We start from the raw sequence: 13,548 nt of genomic DNA, 5'->3' as shown, positions 1-13,548 counted from the left end.
GTTGTTAATACATGTTGCGCTAGCTTGGTGTCACTTTGCAGTCTCATGGTCAGAATGTATAGGTGATGCTGTGGGATGTGGCTACAACCGATACATGATATACCTCCCTTCTAAATTTTACGCTGCACTCCATTTTTATTATTATTTGGGGCAATCACAGTGCTGATTCATGTACATTAGGAGGCGATCGGGAGAAAGAAACAAGACTAAAAAAGGGAAAATGTCCCCCAATATTTCATATCTTGTTTCGAATAGTACTACTAAACACGGGCAATATTTAGGAGAACAAAGTTTATGAGAGCGGATGCGTGACATCGTCAGCAGCATTGTTGCAGCGGCCACCGCCGTGAGCCACCAGGAATAGGACCAGGATCATGACCCGCAGCAATGGTTGCCTATTTGGCTGCCTCCTGTTCAGGGGGTTTCCATTTACCTATATCTGCAAACATTTGTTCCCGCTCTGCAGGAGTCGTAACAAATTCCTTTGCCTCGAGTTTGACGACAGCCTCCTCAGTGGTGGGGCCAATGATCTCGTTAGCACCTTTAATCCCAACACTGCTGTACAGTCCCTCGCTATCCTATATTCATTCATGAATCAAAATCACGTTTACAGACAGTAATTATTGTGAAATATCACAGATATTCCTTAGTATGCAGATCATTATTCAGTTAGAAAGAACAAGGAAGCAAAGCTAGCCAATATAGCAGATCAGCATATCATCCACTGCATGTTATGTCGTTGAAATTAATAGAACACGGTTATCCACAATTCCACATAAACTACTGAACATGTAGGAGGGAGCCTTACCTTTGTAACAATTCCCAATTTCTCTAGCTTCTGAATTGCATCGTCCACATCAAAATTGATTTCTTCATTAAACATTTCTTTTATCAGCTTCTCACACTGGTCGTCCAGATCCTACAAGTAAATAATAGGGGGGATGGCCCAATTATATAATGCAGATAAATGTTCACAAATTGTTCCGGATACTGATACATGGACTGGAGCGAGGTAGAGCTAGATATAACAAATGCATACCGGTAACGTAGATTTCCCTATTTTAGTTAGCACAAAGAACGCAATTATTACTTCCTTGACCTGCACATTCAAGAGATACAATGATCAAATATGAGTACACAACTAAACCTTCAAGTTCATAAACTTTGACATGGTCAAACTCGCAGCTTACTTCCTGTTGAATCACGTCATCACACAAGTGAAGAAGAGTTCCCCTTCCGCTATCTAGTTGTTGTTCGTACATGGACTGAGTTATCAAATTTTGATATTCAGCTAAGTTCTGCTGAAAACTACAGACAATAATTATATTCGTGAGAGTTCATAATATAAGACCATATAAGTACCTAAATAACCAAACCGCTAGATACTCAAAGTATTCATCCAGGGATGTGAAGTTTTACATCAGACATGTTCCTCTAATCTGGTGTTACTCTAGCCTCAATGGAGATACGGACAACCATTTAATCATGGGCACATACATATGTATCCACACCCAAAACAATATTTTGAAAAGGTCAGCCTGAAACTCCTCTAGTATCTAATAGTGGAAGAATATCCCAGAAACCAAGCTACTAATGTGAAGATAAACATGAATTGTAAGAAGAAGAGTAACCTGAAATATGTCTTAGCACAGTAACCGATCAAAGTGGAAAGAATTGCAAAAACAACCCATAAATCGACTTTAGATGTTTCAATAGAAGTAAAAACAGCAACCTGTAGACAAGGGAATAGTAAAATGAAAGCTGCCTATTTTCACAAAATTATATACCAAACTAAACAAGCAGAATGCATCTAACAACTGACCAGACCAACTACAGCAGAGCCTATGAACGAGAGCCAGTCCATTGGTGTTAAACCTGGCATCTTCTTTTCAGGCTGTAAATTAAGGCAAAAGGTTAGGGTCATCAATTATACATACATGCTCCAAGGGAAAAGTACATAAATGCCAGATTAGAGTACGTCAGTGACTCACAAGAACTATCTCCAAATCAGCCATTGGGATATTTTTGAAATGTTTAATGTGTATTCCCCATTCTGGACTATCCCCGGTAGTAGCTTGCCTAAAGAGTCCATATATGTTCTTCTTATCAATAAATAAATCACTTTCCAACAAACACTGTCCTTGAACACCAATATCTAACAGGGCAATCAAACCCTTCCGCACATGCATGCAATTAGAGCTTTCCCCAATGCAAGATATTCTCTGTGTATCAATTGTATTGCTCTTGGAAGGAAACTTATGAGCAAAAGGTTTCAGACAAGATGAATATACATGCATATTTGAATGCAACAAGCAAATGGTGCTCAGGCTCACATTATGCAAAACATTATTAATTATCTATTACATAAAGTACCTGTAAAGAACGATAATCCTCTCAAAAGTTGGTTCCTGGATTGTGTTCTTAAGGAACAAATTTTGAAAGCTGAAAGGCAAGGCATATAGATTGTTAATTAGTGGCAATGATATCCTCCATAAGAAGGACACCTAAATTCAACTCATATCAAAAGTCATATATGGTTCCAAACTTCCAATTATTAATGTCTTCCTTGTCAAATACATATGAATTCAACGCTAAATTCAACTCATAATCAATTGATCAGCGTTTGGATATATATATATATATATATATATATATTCACTATCCAGAGTGAATGTTCGCTTTGAAGTTACAGAGTGAAGTTCCTTATTAAATAATTTTGTAGCCTTTCCATATCTCCACCATATACATTTTAGAACTTAATGTATAGATCATTCCTATAATCCTAAAAAATTTCATCTAATTTGATGATCGCTAAGGTGTTGAAACATTACTAGGTTACTTAATTAACCGAATCTGTTCAACATGAACGATTCGTGTAAATCATGACTACGAAAGGTCAAACAATCATCAGGACTTGAGCATTATATAGATAGAGAATTTCAGGACCTATCCAAGTAATCAAGAGTGAGGTAAGGTGATCCGACTGCAAATAATGGAAAGCATGCAACTTATAAACAGAAAAGTACAATTAAAGTTATGTAAAAAAACACCTTAGTTCCATGTTTTCTAAACGAATTCGTTCAACAAAGAAGTCATCTTCATCTGTATCAGACTCTGAATCCCTCTTCTGATGTGGTGGTTTAAAGAAAAATATGTCTAACCTGCAAGAAACTAACATGAGCCAAGAATGCAATTTTACAGTAGTATTGCCATAACATGGCTTGTACTACCAGTAACTACAAATACAGACAGCAGTTTCAGATTCAGAATTTGAGTTTAGATGACTTAAATTTATCACCACTAGCTAAAACTATGTGAATTCTAGTAAAGTAATACCATACAACTTTTCAAGAAGTACTCACTTAGTCATTTGTAATAGATATTTCCAAAAACGTGCGATGATCATATCCACCTTCTCCATAAAAAACCAATCAGTTTTCTTATCAAGTCCAATTCCACGTCGGAAGATGACATACTGAAGTAAGAAACAATGAAGATATGAGAGAGAGAGAGAGAGAGAGAGAGAATTTCTAACATCAAGCAAATATGTGAAGATAGTTGGCAACTTGAAGATATAGAATGGTTCCAACTTAATGTACCTTATCAGAGAACTCTGGAATGTTTTCAGTAGGATGATCTTCAAAATATTTCTTCAAAAGTTTATTGTCAAGCTACATTCAGCAGCATATATATCAGTATCAGCAAATGTGGTAAGCAAGCATAAAGGTAAACTAACATTAATAAATGTAGATATAAAATTGCATAAACAAATTGATCGAAAATAGTTTGCAATTAAAAATTGCATAGTTCTATATATATTTAGCAATAAAAAGTAGAAACCTTAGACTCATCGACCACGATGGGAAGACGTAGAAGATACTGCCCTGAATTCGCAAGCTCAATTTCTTCATTATCTGCAATCCTAAAATTACTCTTTTCCATCACCTGTACCATAACTAGAAGTTTAAAAATCCCATACTATCTATCAGTGGATAGTTTCCTTATATAGCTAGTAATCAAAAATTTCTTTTGATAGTACGTGCAGATACTCTAGGATTAATTTACATTGAAATTGATATAAAAAAATTGTGTGGTGTCGGTATGAGGAAAATAAGTTGACGCGAAGTGGTCGCAGAACCTGAAATAAGTACTTGAGGAACCTTTGTTCAAACACATAAACGGCACTTCCGATCTCTTTTATTGAATCTTGATGCGACTTTTGGGTTAGTTTGACAGGATCAAAATAGGAGTACAGAAACTGCGCGCATTCATAAAAATGATGATAAGAATGCATGCAGGATCTCTCCTGAAAATTAAGCGTGCATACATGGGCATACCATCATCATATCAAATCTTAAATGATGCCAAGCCCGAACAGTGTACTCAATCCTGTCGCAAAGCAAATCGAAGGCCTCCCTGCGCTCCTTTGATTTCATTGCTGTAAGTCAACTGGAAGTGATCAGGGCATGCAGTTGTTCCGTAGCAAACAGGAAACTAGGCGGAGAGGAAAGAGGAACAAATCCAACTTACTCATTCCGAGTTCGCTGACGAGTCTCTTCCTGGGAATTGCAATCACAGATTCTTTCTCTAAACGAATGATATCTTTCTTGGGCTTCCCCATCTTGTTCTTGTTCTTGTTCTTGCCTTCCTTAATTGCATTGAATCGTCTGCCATCGTTCCGCGCTACTTAAGAAAATCACAGCAGAAACATAACTGCCGCTCCTCTTTTCTCTCCCACGCTCCGTCTGACTCTGTAATAGTTGCCTACAATGCCGCTCCGGTCACTCTCGCCTCCGCCCTTGCCGCTCTCGATCTGTCACCCCTTTTTCTTTTTCTTTTTCTTTTTTTCTCAGAATTGCTCTCTGTCCTACGTATTTTTCATTTCTGTTTCTTACTTCTTCTTTTTTGGATCAAACTCTGTTTCTTACTCAAGACACGAGTTATGGTGTGTGTCGTTATAAATAGGGCCATGGCGTCACTTGTCCGCATTTTCGTTCATATACTCAATTTTACTACAATCCATTTTATCATTCAACTAGTAATTTAACCACTCCAAAAAACCTAAAAGGCTCTCTCCCAGACGAAAGAGCCCCACAGCACAATTGCTAAAGTCTTCCCGTCCGTTTCGTTGCTTCTTCGAGTTGTACATCGTGGGTTCGGTTCCAGACGTGGCACGAGAGGATGCTAGGTTTCTTGACGGTGACAGAGGCGTTGTTTCTTCATCAGGGTGGTGGTGATACTATTGGGGCGCAAGACTTCTCTCTTTGGAGTCTCTTCTTCTCTTTCGGGTGGGGAGGCATGCGACTTGGTATCCTGAATGGGCGGCTTCTTCTCGACGGTGGAGGTCATGGACCGGTGCGGCAGTGGGATTGTGCTCGGAGAAGTGGAATTGGAACATGGCTGGGTCAATTGTTGGGCTTAGGGTTTTGCTTTTCTTTAAGCCTTGTGAACTTCAGACATTATGCTAGTCCCGAGTTTTTATTTTTATTTTTGATAATGCTCCTCACTTCGAGTGGGTGTAGACGTGTAGTGTAACGGGTCTCGACCCTGTATTTCGTTTTTTTTTTTCGATTTATGCCTAGATAGTTAGTACCTACGTGGGGTGGCTTGTCACCCTTATGTATGACCCTTGTGATCGAAAATGAGCCTTGAGTTTACATTGACTGAAGCCGCCAAATGAATTCATTTCATTGTTTTCAGAAAAATAAAAAAACTACAATCCATTTATCTTAATCTCTTGTTCCAACTGCAAAGACAAGGATCAATCGATTTTGTGACCAAAAAACAAAGAAATCTATAGACAAGCTGTGTCATGTTACACACAAAAAGGGGGATTATCGCCAAACATTACAGATCTTGTTACTAGTTTTCTAAACACCATCATCTTAATTTTCAAGCTCTAGCGCCAAATTCCAAAGATTTACCAAACATGAGATCCGACATTCCGACCAAACGTTGCTGTGTAATCAGTGTGATCGCACAAATATCTCATTTATGGTCTAACCAGGAGGAAAACAAGAACCCCACCCAAATCCACGACAAGAAGCCCAGTGCACTTTGCAACAGACAAATAGCTTGAAGCGAATCATTCAACATCATACCATCGAATTTAAGGCGAATTTAGTGTAATATAGTATTTTGGAAGTGCTTCCAGCTTAAGAACAAATCATGATGAAAACACTTGCACTTTGGCAATACCAACAAACATAAAAATGATACTAAACTTAAAAGACCTTCATTATGTAACCAGCATTTGCCTCCACAAAAATTTAAGCCTCCAAAATTTATTGAAAAAAAATCTCAACAGAGAAAAGAAAATATAAAAAAAATCCCAGGAAAATTAAACTCTAGAATGTAACTCAGCTAATGAATTAGAGTACCTGGATTTGTCCAAAAAATCCCACAACCCCCCAGCTGCTACCTGCCTGCTCATCTAACATATGTACATGGTTGCTATAGCCCTTGTATAGGTATGTACAGAACCTATCTCCAGCTTTACTTTTTCATCTTCTGTGACCTCCAGTAACCTCAAATGCGTCATCACCATTCCCCTCCTCTGCATCACCTATATCAAGTCAAAAAAATTGTTTTACAAGCCTCTTGTATTTGCATTTGTTGTCCTGTCCGGCCTCTGAACCAACCGTATACGCAGTCCCAATATGGAAAAAAATAGATGTCATCGGTTCCACGACCTCAAGAATGATTTTCCCATTGGATCACATAAACCAGAGTTCTGATGGGGTAAGTTCATCCATTGCATATCATCATGCATCACGGAAGTAGCTGCTTCGCGGCCACCCAAATAATCAAGTGCATGAGCTGCTTGTGGTAGAACATTGCCTATCCGTGGGGTAACCCCACTCATCATTCCATGGCTCCTAGGAGAAATGAACTGGTCAGTGGAGCCAGCTAAATGATAAGGGTTACCTGAACGTAATTGGTTACAATGAGATAGGACACTAAATAAGCTCTCATTCGCAGCACTTCCACTCCCAATGTTGTGACTTGTGATGTTAGCAGCGTCTAACCCGGACCATCCACCATGAACTGGATGCTCACTAGACAACCAATACTGACTCAACGTGTCTCCACAACTTGAGTGAGATTGGAGAGGTCCTGGCATCCGAACACTCCTGACATTCCAATCCTGCAAATTGACTGGAGTAAGATGCTGCTGCCTCGGAGTTAGGTATTTACCTCCATCAGAATACATGCTCTCAGTTAAGTTTTGAGGCATGTAGACACCATTGTCTCTCTTCTGCCCCAGCTCCAGAGGCAGTGACTGGTGCTGCTGCTCCTCAAAATGCATGGGATACTGACCGTTACTCATAAACACACTGTTTGGTGGCCGGAAATCAAACCCAGCCTGTTTCTGCAAAGGGTAGGATAACATGCCCTGGCCCTTAAAGAGCGACTGAAGCAATTCATTTCGATCTTGGTTTAGGTAAGAATTGAAGGAGCCATTATCTGATTGTTTGTGCGATAGATCCTTCCCCATGTTTCCCGCAGGCAAATCAGATTCCAGATCTAGTATGCATGTCTGATGCAGGTCATTAACTTGTGGAAGCATAGCCGAAAATTCACAGACAGATGCATATTCATGGTTTGCAGAAGAATCATGGTAAGAAAGTGGCATGCTGACTGCCTTCCAGGCATCTCCACCAGAACACAAACGAGCTTCCTGACTTACAGTGGCATGTGCAATGTTCAGATTCCCCGAGTACTCTGACAAGTTTGGAGGAGAATGATCAGATACTGTAATGACGTTTTTCTCAGAATCCTTATCTGATTGTATGCACATATGTTTTTCAGAATCTATATCTGTGAGGTTGCACTCAAACCCATCAGTAAACTGCTGAGACTTCTCATCTCCTTCCATGCGGAAGTCCTCCCCTTGTGGCATATCAGGTACAGGCTTTTCTTCATCATGCACGGTAGATTCATGATTCCCCACTTCAAGCTCATCCTGAAGCATACTATGGTTATCATTGCCTTCATCCTGCTGACCCGATCACAAAACAACAAATTGAATGTCATACAACAACTAGAAAAACAGGTTTAATAAGAATCCGCTGGATGTCCCTTAATAACAGACAAAAAAATGAGTATGAAATTGGACAGAGGCAATAATCACAAACCTCCATTACAGACTCTAGCCTTTCCTTCATGTTTGTCTCCAAAGAAACTGCCATTTTCCGTCTCTGCAAACGCATCTCCATCCAAATTTCATAAGCTACTGGGAGATCTTTTCTTGCCAATTGCAGCCTAAATAAACAAGACTTTTAGAAGATAAAGAAATTTAAAAAAAAATTATCTTTGTCAAAAACCTCGAAATTCTTAATATATATATATATATATATATATATATCCACACTAACCAGTGCTTCCGCAAATTCTTCTGCTCTTCTTCCACAAAGACTTGATAAGGTAGTATGTTACAGTCATTACCTAAAATCCTGTTAAGAGACCTGAAATGAATGCTTCTGCCAGACTGCTTCATGCTCTTAACAATTTCATACTGCTTCTTGCTAACCTGAAGTAATTAAAAATGCACAATCAGCAAGGGGATAAAAAAAATCAGAGTGTTCACTAAAAATATTGGTGAGTTAGAATTTTAAAGAAAGAGCAGTTTGAGTGAAAAAGAGTAGCATCCATTCCCAGAGAATAATCTCCAGAAATTCTACAGTTTCCCCATATATTTTAAAAATACAAAATGACTAAAAGGAGGACGGACCACACTAGCCATAGAGGAGACCTCTCAATTACCCCAGAATGATACAATTAATTACAAAAATAATGAAGGAACACCAACCTTAACATACGACATGTATTTAGCACCATCATTATTGTAAATATTATTACGCTTGAGTAGCTTGTCTCCTTTCTTTGGGGTTGCTCTTACATTAAGTGCATCATCTTCTGTAAGCAATATTTGTCTATTTTGGTCCATTGGGAAGCCTTTGTCACAGAACCTGACACCAAAAATGATCAGCGGATACCAAACATATCTGCAACTACAAGCTAAATATTTAAGAAAGTAGCCAGACTGACATAATTTGAGAGAAGTGAAAGAAAGTGAAGCACATGAGAAAGATGAAGTACCTGTTCTGAAGTTTCCTGCCCTTGATCAAAGACGAAATCTGGTTATCACTACAGCATGCTTTCTCTTCTGCAACCCAAGAACCAGACTCAGACGTAGGTGTGGCATTTTCATCAAGATCACAGAATCTGGATTCAATTGCATGAGAAGAACTGTATTTCTCCATATCTTTTCTTGACCTACATAAAAGATACACCAGATTGAAATTATATAATCAATTGGTAAAGTAAGATCATGAACCAAGAACCAAAAAGAAAAGAGACATGGAGAACACACATAATTACTGGCAGTAGCATCTAATAAAGCCAAAGCACACAAGTTTCTAGTTACAGAAAAGCATTAAATATGGAATGACAAAAACAGCAAGTCAAGGAATGACAACCAAAACAACATAATACTAATCTAACCCCATACATTTATATCAAATTGTTAAATAAAATAAAAATATAAAACATGACCTGAGCAGGTTTTAACACTCAAACCCTTTATTTTTCAAAGAATTTAGCATTACACATGCAACTTTGGTTTATATGTGCAGATAATGTATGACAGAAGCTAGCCAAGCTACAGTCCTACTGACCTCCATATTTTCTGCAAAAAATCCTTTTCAGGATCCTCACATCTGGTGTATGTCTCCTTCAAGTTCAGTAAATATGCAATCAAACTGCACAAAAAGCACAAAACAATGTGACCACATATACTAGAGAAAATCAACCTTTTATTTTGGTTCCAAGCAACGTCATGTTTAAGCAATAGTATTATTGTACAGACATAGCAAATCTTCACGTACCCATTATGATACTTCTGCAACTCCTTATAGTACACCTTCTTCTCAGCCATAAGACACTGTTCCCGACGAAGAATGACATCAGGATGGAAATGACCTGAGCAAAGTGAGGTACCCCTGAAAGAACGCATTTCAAGCGCATCATCATCAAACATTCGAATAATAATAATAATAATAATAATAATAATAATAAAATAATAATAAAATAATAATAATAATAAAAGGAGCTCTACTTTTCAATAACTTGATAACCACATAAAATTTTTTTCCCTGGTTTTATGATAAACAACTCGGAAGAATCACATAGATAACGAGCAATATTGATTAATGCATTGTCAATCACTAGCGAGAGATTCTCTAACAAAGCTAAAGCATTTAACAACTGATGAAACGTATCAACAAAAATTGTATGTTTAGCATTTGAGCATTTCCTTACCTTGAGAAGAATAAGAAGTTAAACAAATCACAGCATATATGGGTTGAAAATGTAAATGGATCCAGAAAGTAGTCAACTTATCCACACAAGAAAGTAAGTACTACAAATACTTGCCATTTAAGAAAAGGGTTTCCAAAGTTAAAGTAATCCCCAGCAAGCAATGCTTTCACAATTTGCTGTGCATCTGATGAGTCTGATCCCCTAGGAAGAAACTGCATAAGATCACTTCTCTCATTCTCTGAAAGATCTGTCTGCCAAACCTGCACCATTTTTCAAAGAAAAACAATTATCCTCCATGAACATAAATTAGATCCGATAACTGCGGACAACCATAAATCAAAAGCTACCTCGTAGGTAAGCACATCTTCCAGATTATTCAGTTCATAAATGCCATGCGGAACAACAAAAACATCTGCCGGAATATTGTAGCTGGTGAAAGTAGAATCAATATATGGCCGCACATCATTCCAACTAATGCCAATTTGATCCCTTATAGCAACCACCATTCTCTGAGTTCCATCCCACTCAAGAGAAATATGAGGGTTAATGTTTGACTCCTCTGCTTTTACTCCCCTATTCTTCTTTTTTGATATATGTTGCTCCCTAGAATTGGAACCAACAATGGTAGCACCATTTAATCTTTTTCTCCGTTGATCGGCCGCCATTTTGTACCAGATGTCAAAAAATCTCCCTAATTAAACACGCAGTGTCGTCCCTTTTAACGCAAATCTAAGAGCAAACATCCAAAGACGACAGTGCGGAAATAAATCAATTAACTTGTACTTAAATAGTGTTGTTTTAAGAAGAGTCATATAGTAAGTAGATGATGATTTCAAATTACAAAGAGGATTTCAAATTGACAAGTGCATTATAATCCAAACGACAAGGCCACTATATCAATGCAGAATTCGTCTATGACATGTAACTATAGAACAACAATATAAAGTGTTGACCAAAAATCAAGAATCCCGTAGGAACTCAAAGACCCACACACACAATGAAAGAATAGCCACAGGAAAGGAATGAATTCAAATAGCGAAACCCTAAGCAATACCTGAAATAGAGGACGGCGGACGACGACGACGACGATAAGGTGAAGGTAGAGAGAGAGAGAGAGAGAGAGAGAGAGAGAATTAGGGATTGAATTGAACGAGGGAAGGGAGAGAGACAGAAACCATAGAAAGAGAGAGGGTGTAGAGATATGTCGAGTGTGGGTGGTATCGCGGAACCGTTCATTTGTTCTTCACATTGAATGGTTCATTCGCGCGTTCGAGCGCGGCTTGGCTCGAGCCATGGCTCCTTTCCTGATCCTGATTGTAGGCGTCGCGCGCAGCACGAGTGGATTGATTCCTCTCTCTGACCGCAATGCTTTTCGTTTTTATTTTTATTTTTTGTTACAATTTTCATAACTTTTCATTTTGAATTTTGTTTTATTTCTACAATTATAATCAAAGCTCTTGTAATACCACCAAATTATATTGCCAAAACTACCTTTTATTTTATTGTAAAAATAAATTACTTAAAAATTGAATAACTTATATGAACTATCTTATTTACTCACATTAGAGCATTTTTATCAAACTCTTTATTATAACTTTTTAGGTAATTTAAATAGCATGTTTAGCTTTTTAAGAAAAAAATGATTGTACTAGACTTTATTATAACTTTATTTTAACTTTAAAATATTTAACTCGATAAATTTATCAAGCGAGATAGTTCAAAATTAAAACATTTGAATTTAAAATATTTCTTACAAAGAACTATATATAATTTATAAATACATTTTAAATAAATTTTAGACATATAATGAATACTTTGAATTCAAATAAAACTATGATAAAGAGAACTGATGTAGACATATTTCTAAATTGACTAGCCAAAAATGACTTTTAAGCTAATTTTACTAAAATTTAATCAAAATATGACAACATTGGTGAAGATGCTCTTACAGTAGCAGTCGTTTACTTTTTCTCTCTTTTCCATCCTTTTTTTCACCATTAATTGTCCATTCTAAACTCTAAGGGGGTGTATTCAATTAAGAATTTGTTCATTTTTTTGTATTTGAAAAGTCTATGGGTATTCAATTCATATTTTAAAAAATTCTTGAAAATTTTGTTGGTATTCCATTAGAACTTTAAATAATCTGTTCCATTCTGATGGTATTCAAAACATAATCAACTCTTAAGCATTCTATTATCTAATAAATTTTGTAGGATTCTTTAGTGTTTGATATAAATACCTAAGCCCTAGAGAAATATGGCCACAACGCAATAGATTTTCACGAATTCTCTGACTCTCTCATTTTAAAGATGAAACGTCAACATCGGAAGGAATGAGAAGACGAATTGACGTTCATCAACCTCAATGTTTCTTCGTTCTCCTATAACAAAGGTACTTTTCTCTTCTGATTTTGATGTCCTCTTTGTTATTGTACTAGGCTTGTTTTGAATTTATTTGATTAGTTTCTTTCTTATGTGGGAATATATAATTTTTCTTTGTAATAGGTTGAAATCTAGTCATTTGATTGAGTGTTTTGTTAGATCGATGATTTAAAATACATGTTAGGTTTTCTATTTTAGATTTAGGTTTCTCTATCTCTAGTCTTGTTTACCTATGTTTTTTGTTCCGTCTGATACTGGTTTTTATACGACCATAATCTTTCACAATTCGTCGCGATTATAGTTTTATCTTTTTCTCTGAACGAGAGTCGTACAAAGTGTAATGACTCTAAAAGTTGATTTTTCGATGCGTAAGTTTTTTCGAGGAAACTTTCTTCACGAAAGTTGTAGGGCTCGTCGATACGAATTCGTGGACACGCAATACGCATAAATCGAAGTTTGTATGAAAAAGTAACGAATTAAAATAGCATTTCGGCATTTTTGAAATTTAGTATAAATAGGGGGTTAAATTGAAGAAAATCAGAAAATTGGAAAAATTCAAATTCGAGCGGGCACTGTTCACCCAACCTCGTTTTTGTCTCCGGCACCGATCCCCGTCGTCCAGCCATCGATCGACGCGCCACCGGTCCCATTCAAACCGTCTCGTCGTTTCCAATCGATCCATACCAGTCTCACACTGCGCCGACCGCCTTACACAGCGCAATCACCGCCGCATTTTCTGGCGACTCCGGAGCTCGGGTTTGATGATAATCGACGTAATCTTTCATTATGGGCATGATTTGATTGGAGTTGGGCGACGAATCGAGCTAGATCGTGATCTTGCAAT

The 13,548-nt window shown here is 37.4% G+C and overlaps 2 protein-coding genes across 6 annotated transcripts; both read right to left on the bottom strand.

The window, feature by feature from the left end:
* Positions 1-120: 120 nt before the first annotated feature.
* Positions 121-4,894, bottom strand: LOC126797539 (uncharacterized). Of its 2 annotated transcripts, XM_050524179.1 has the most exons (15): positions 4,531-4,894; positions 4,338-4,438; positions 4,139-4,258; positions 3,841-3,945; positions 3,600-3,671; positions 3,363-3,475; positions 3,051-3,161; positions 2,374-2,442; positions 1,992-2,079; positions 1,823-1,894; positions 1,632-1,732; positions 1,191-1,308; positions 1,040-1,099; positions 809-919; positions 122-578 (listed from the first exon to the last, which is right to left on the bottom strand). In XM_050524179.1, the coding sequence occupies exons 1-15, from the start codon at positions 4,619-4,621 to the stop codon at positions 396-398; spliced, it is 1,515 nt and encodes a 504-aa protein (XP_050380136.1). In that variant the 5' UTR covers positions 4,622-4,894; the 3' UTR covers positions 122-395. The 2 variants fall into 2 exon arrangements, with proteins under 2 accessions (XP_050380137.1, XP_050380136.1); XM_050524180.1 differs by lacking the exon at positions 4,139-4,258 and having other exon boundaries at positions 121-578.
* Positions 4,895-6,079: 1,185 nt separating this feature from the next.
* Positions 6,080-11,682, bottom strand: LOC126797884 (uncharacterized). 4 transcript variants are annotated; one of them, XM_050524635.1, is made up of 10 exons: positions 11,378-11,682; positions 10,671-10,926; positions 10,438-10,583; positions 9,891-10,004; positions 9,681-9,764; positions 9,103-9,279; positions 8,813-8,972; positions 8,379-8,533; positions 8,139-8,265; positions 6,080-8,002 (listed from the first exon to the last, which is right to left on the bottom strand). In XM_050524635.1, the coding sequence occupies exons 1-10, from the start codon at positions 11,557-11,559 to the stop codon at positions 6,677-6,679; spliced, it is 2,727 nt and encodes a 908-aa protein (XP_050380592.1). In that variant the 5' UTR covers positions 11,560-11,682; the 3' UTR covers positions 6,080-6,676. The 4 variants fall into 4 exon arrangements, with proteins under 4 accessions (XP_050380592.1, XP_050380593.1, XP_050380594.1 ...); XM_050524636.1 differs by having other exon boundaries at positions 6,080-7,999; XM_050524637.1 differs by having other exon boundaries at positions 10,671-11,052; positions 11,378-11,521.
* Positions 11,683-13,548: the final 1,866 nt, after the last annotated feature.

Source organism: Argentina anserina, chromosome 6 (genome assembly GCF_933775445.1).
Source record: "Argentina anserina chromosome 6, drPotAnse1.1, whole genome shotgun sequence".
In the NCBI taxonomy this organism is placed as follows: Eukaryota; Viridiplantae; Streptophyta; class Magnoliopsida; order Rosales; family Rosaceae; genus Argentina; species Argentina anserina.
Note: the sequence above shows the minus strand (reverse complement) of the source record. Positions and strands in the feature narration are given on the sequence as shown.

Bases quoted from the DNA above. Each gene is read 5' to 3' on its own strand.
- LOC126797539 (XM_050524179.1), bottom strand. From the start codon at position 4,621: ATGGGGAAGCCCAAGAAAGATATCATTCGTTTAGAGAAAGAATCTGTG. The intron at 2,080-2,373 runs GTACTTTATGTA...TGGACTCTTTAG, and splicing joins AGGATTATCGTTCTTTACAG to GCAAGCTACTACCGGGGATA. The intron at 1,309-1,631 runs GTTACTCTTCTT...TATTGTCTGTAG, and splicing joins TGTGCTAAGACATATTTCAG to TTTTCAGCAGAACTTAGCTG.
- LOC126797884 (XM_050524635.1), bottom strand. From the start codon at position 11,559: ATGAACGGTTCCGCGATACCACCCACACTCGACATATCTCTACACCCT. The intron at 10,927-11,377 runs GTATTGCTTAGG...TTCCAATTCTAG, and splicing joins TCCGCCGTCCTCTATTTCAG to GGAGCAACATATATCAAAAA. The intron at 9,280-9,680 runs GTCAGTAGGACT...TCTTTTATGTAG, and splicing joins TTTTTGCAGAAAATATGGAG to GTCAAGAAAAGATATGGAGA.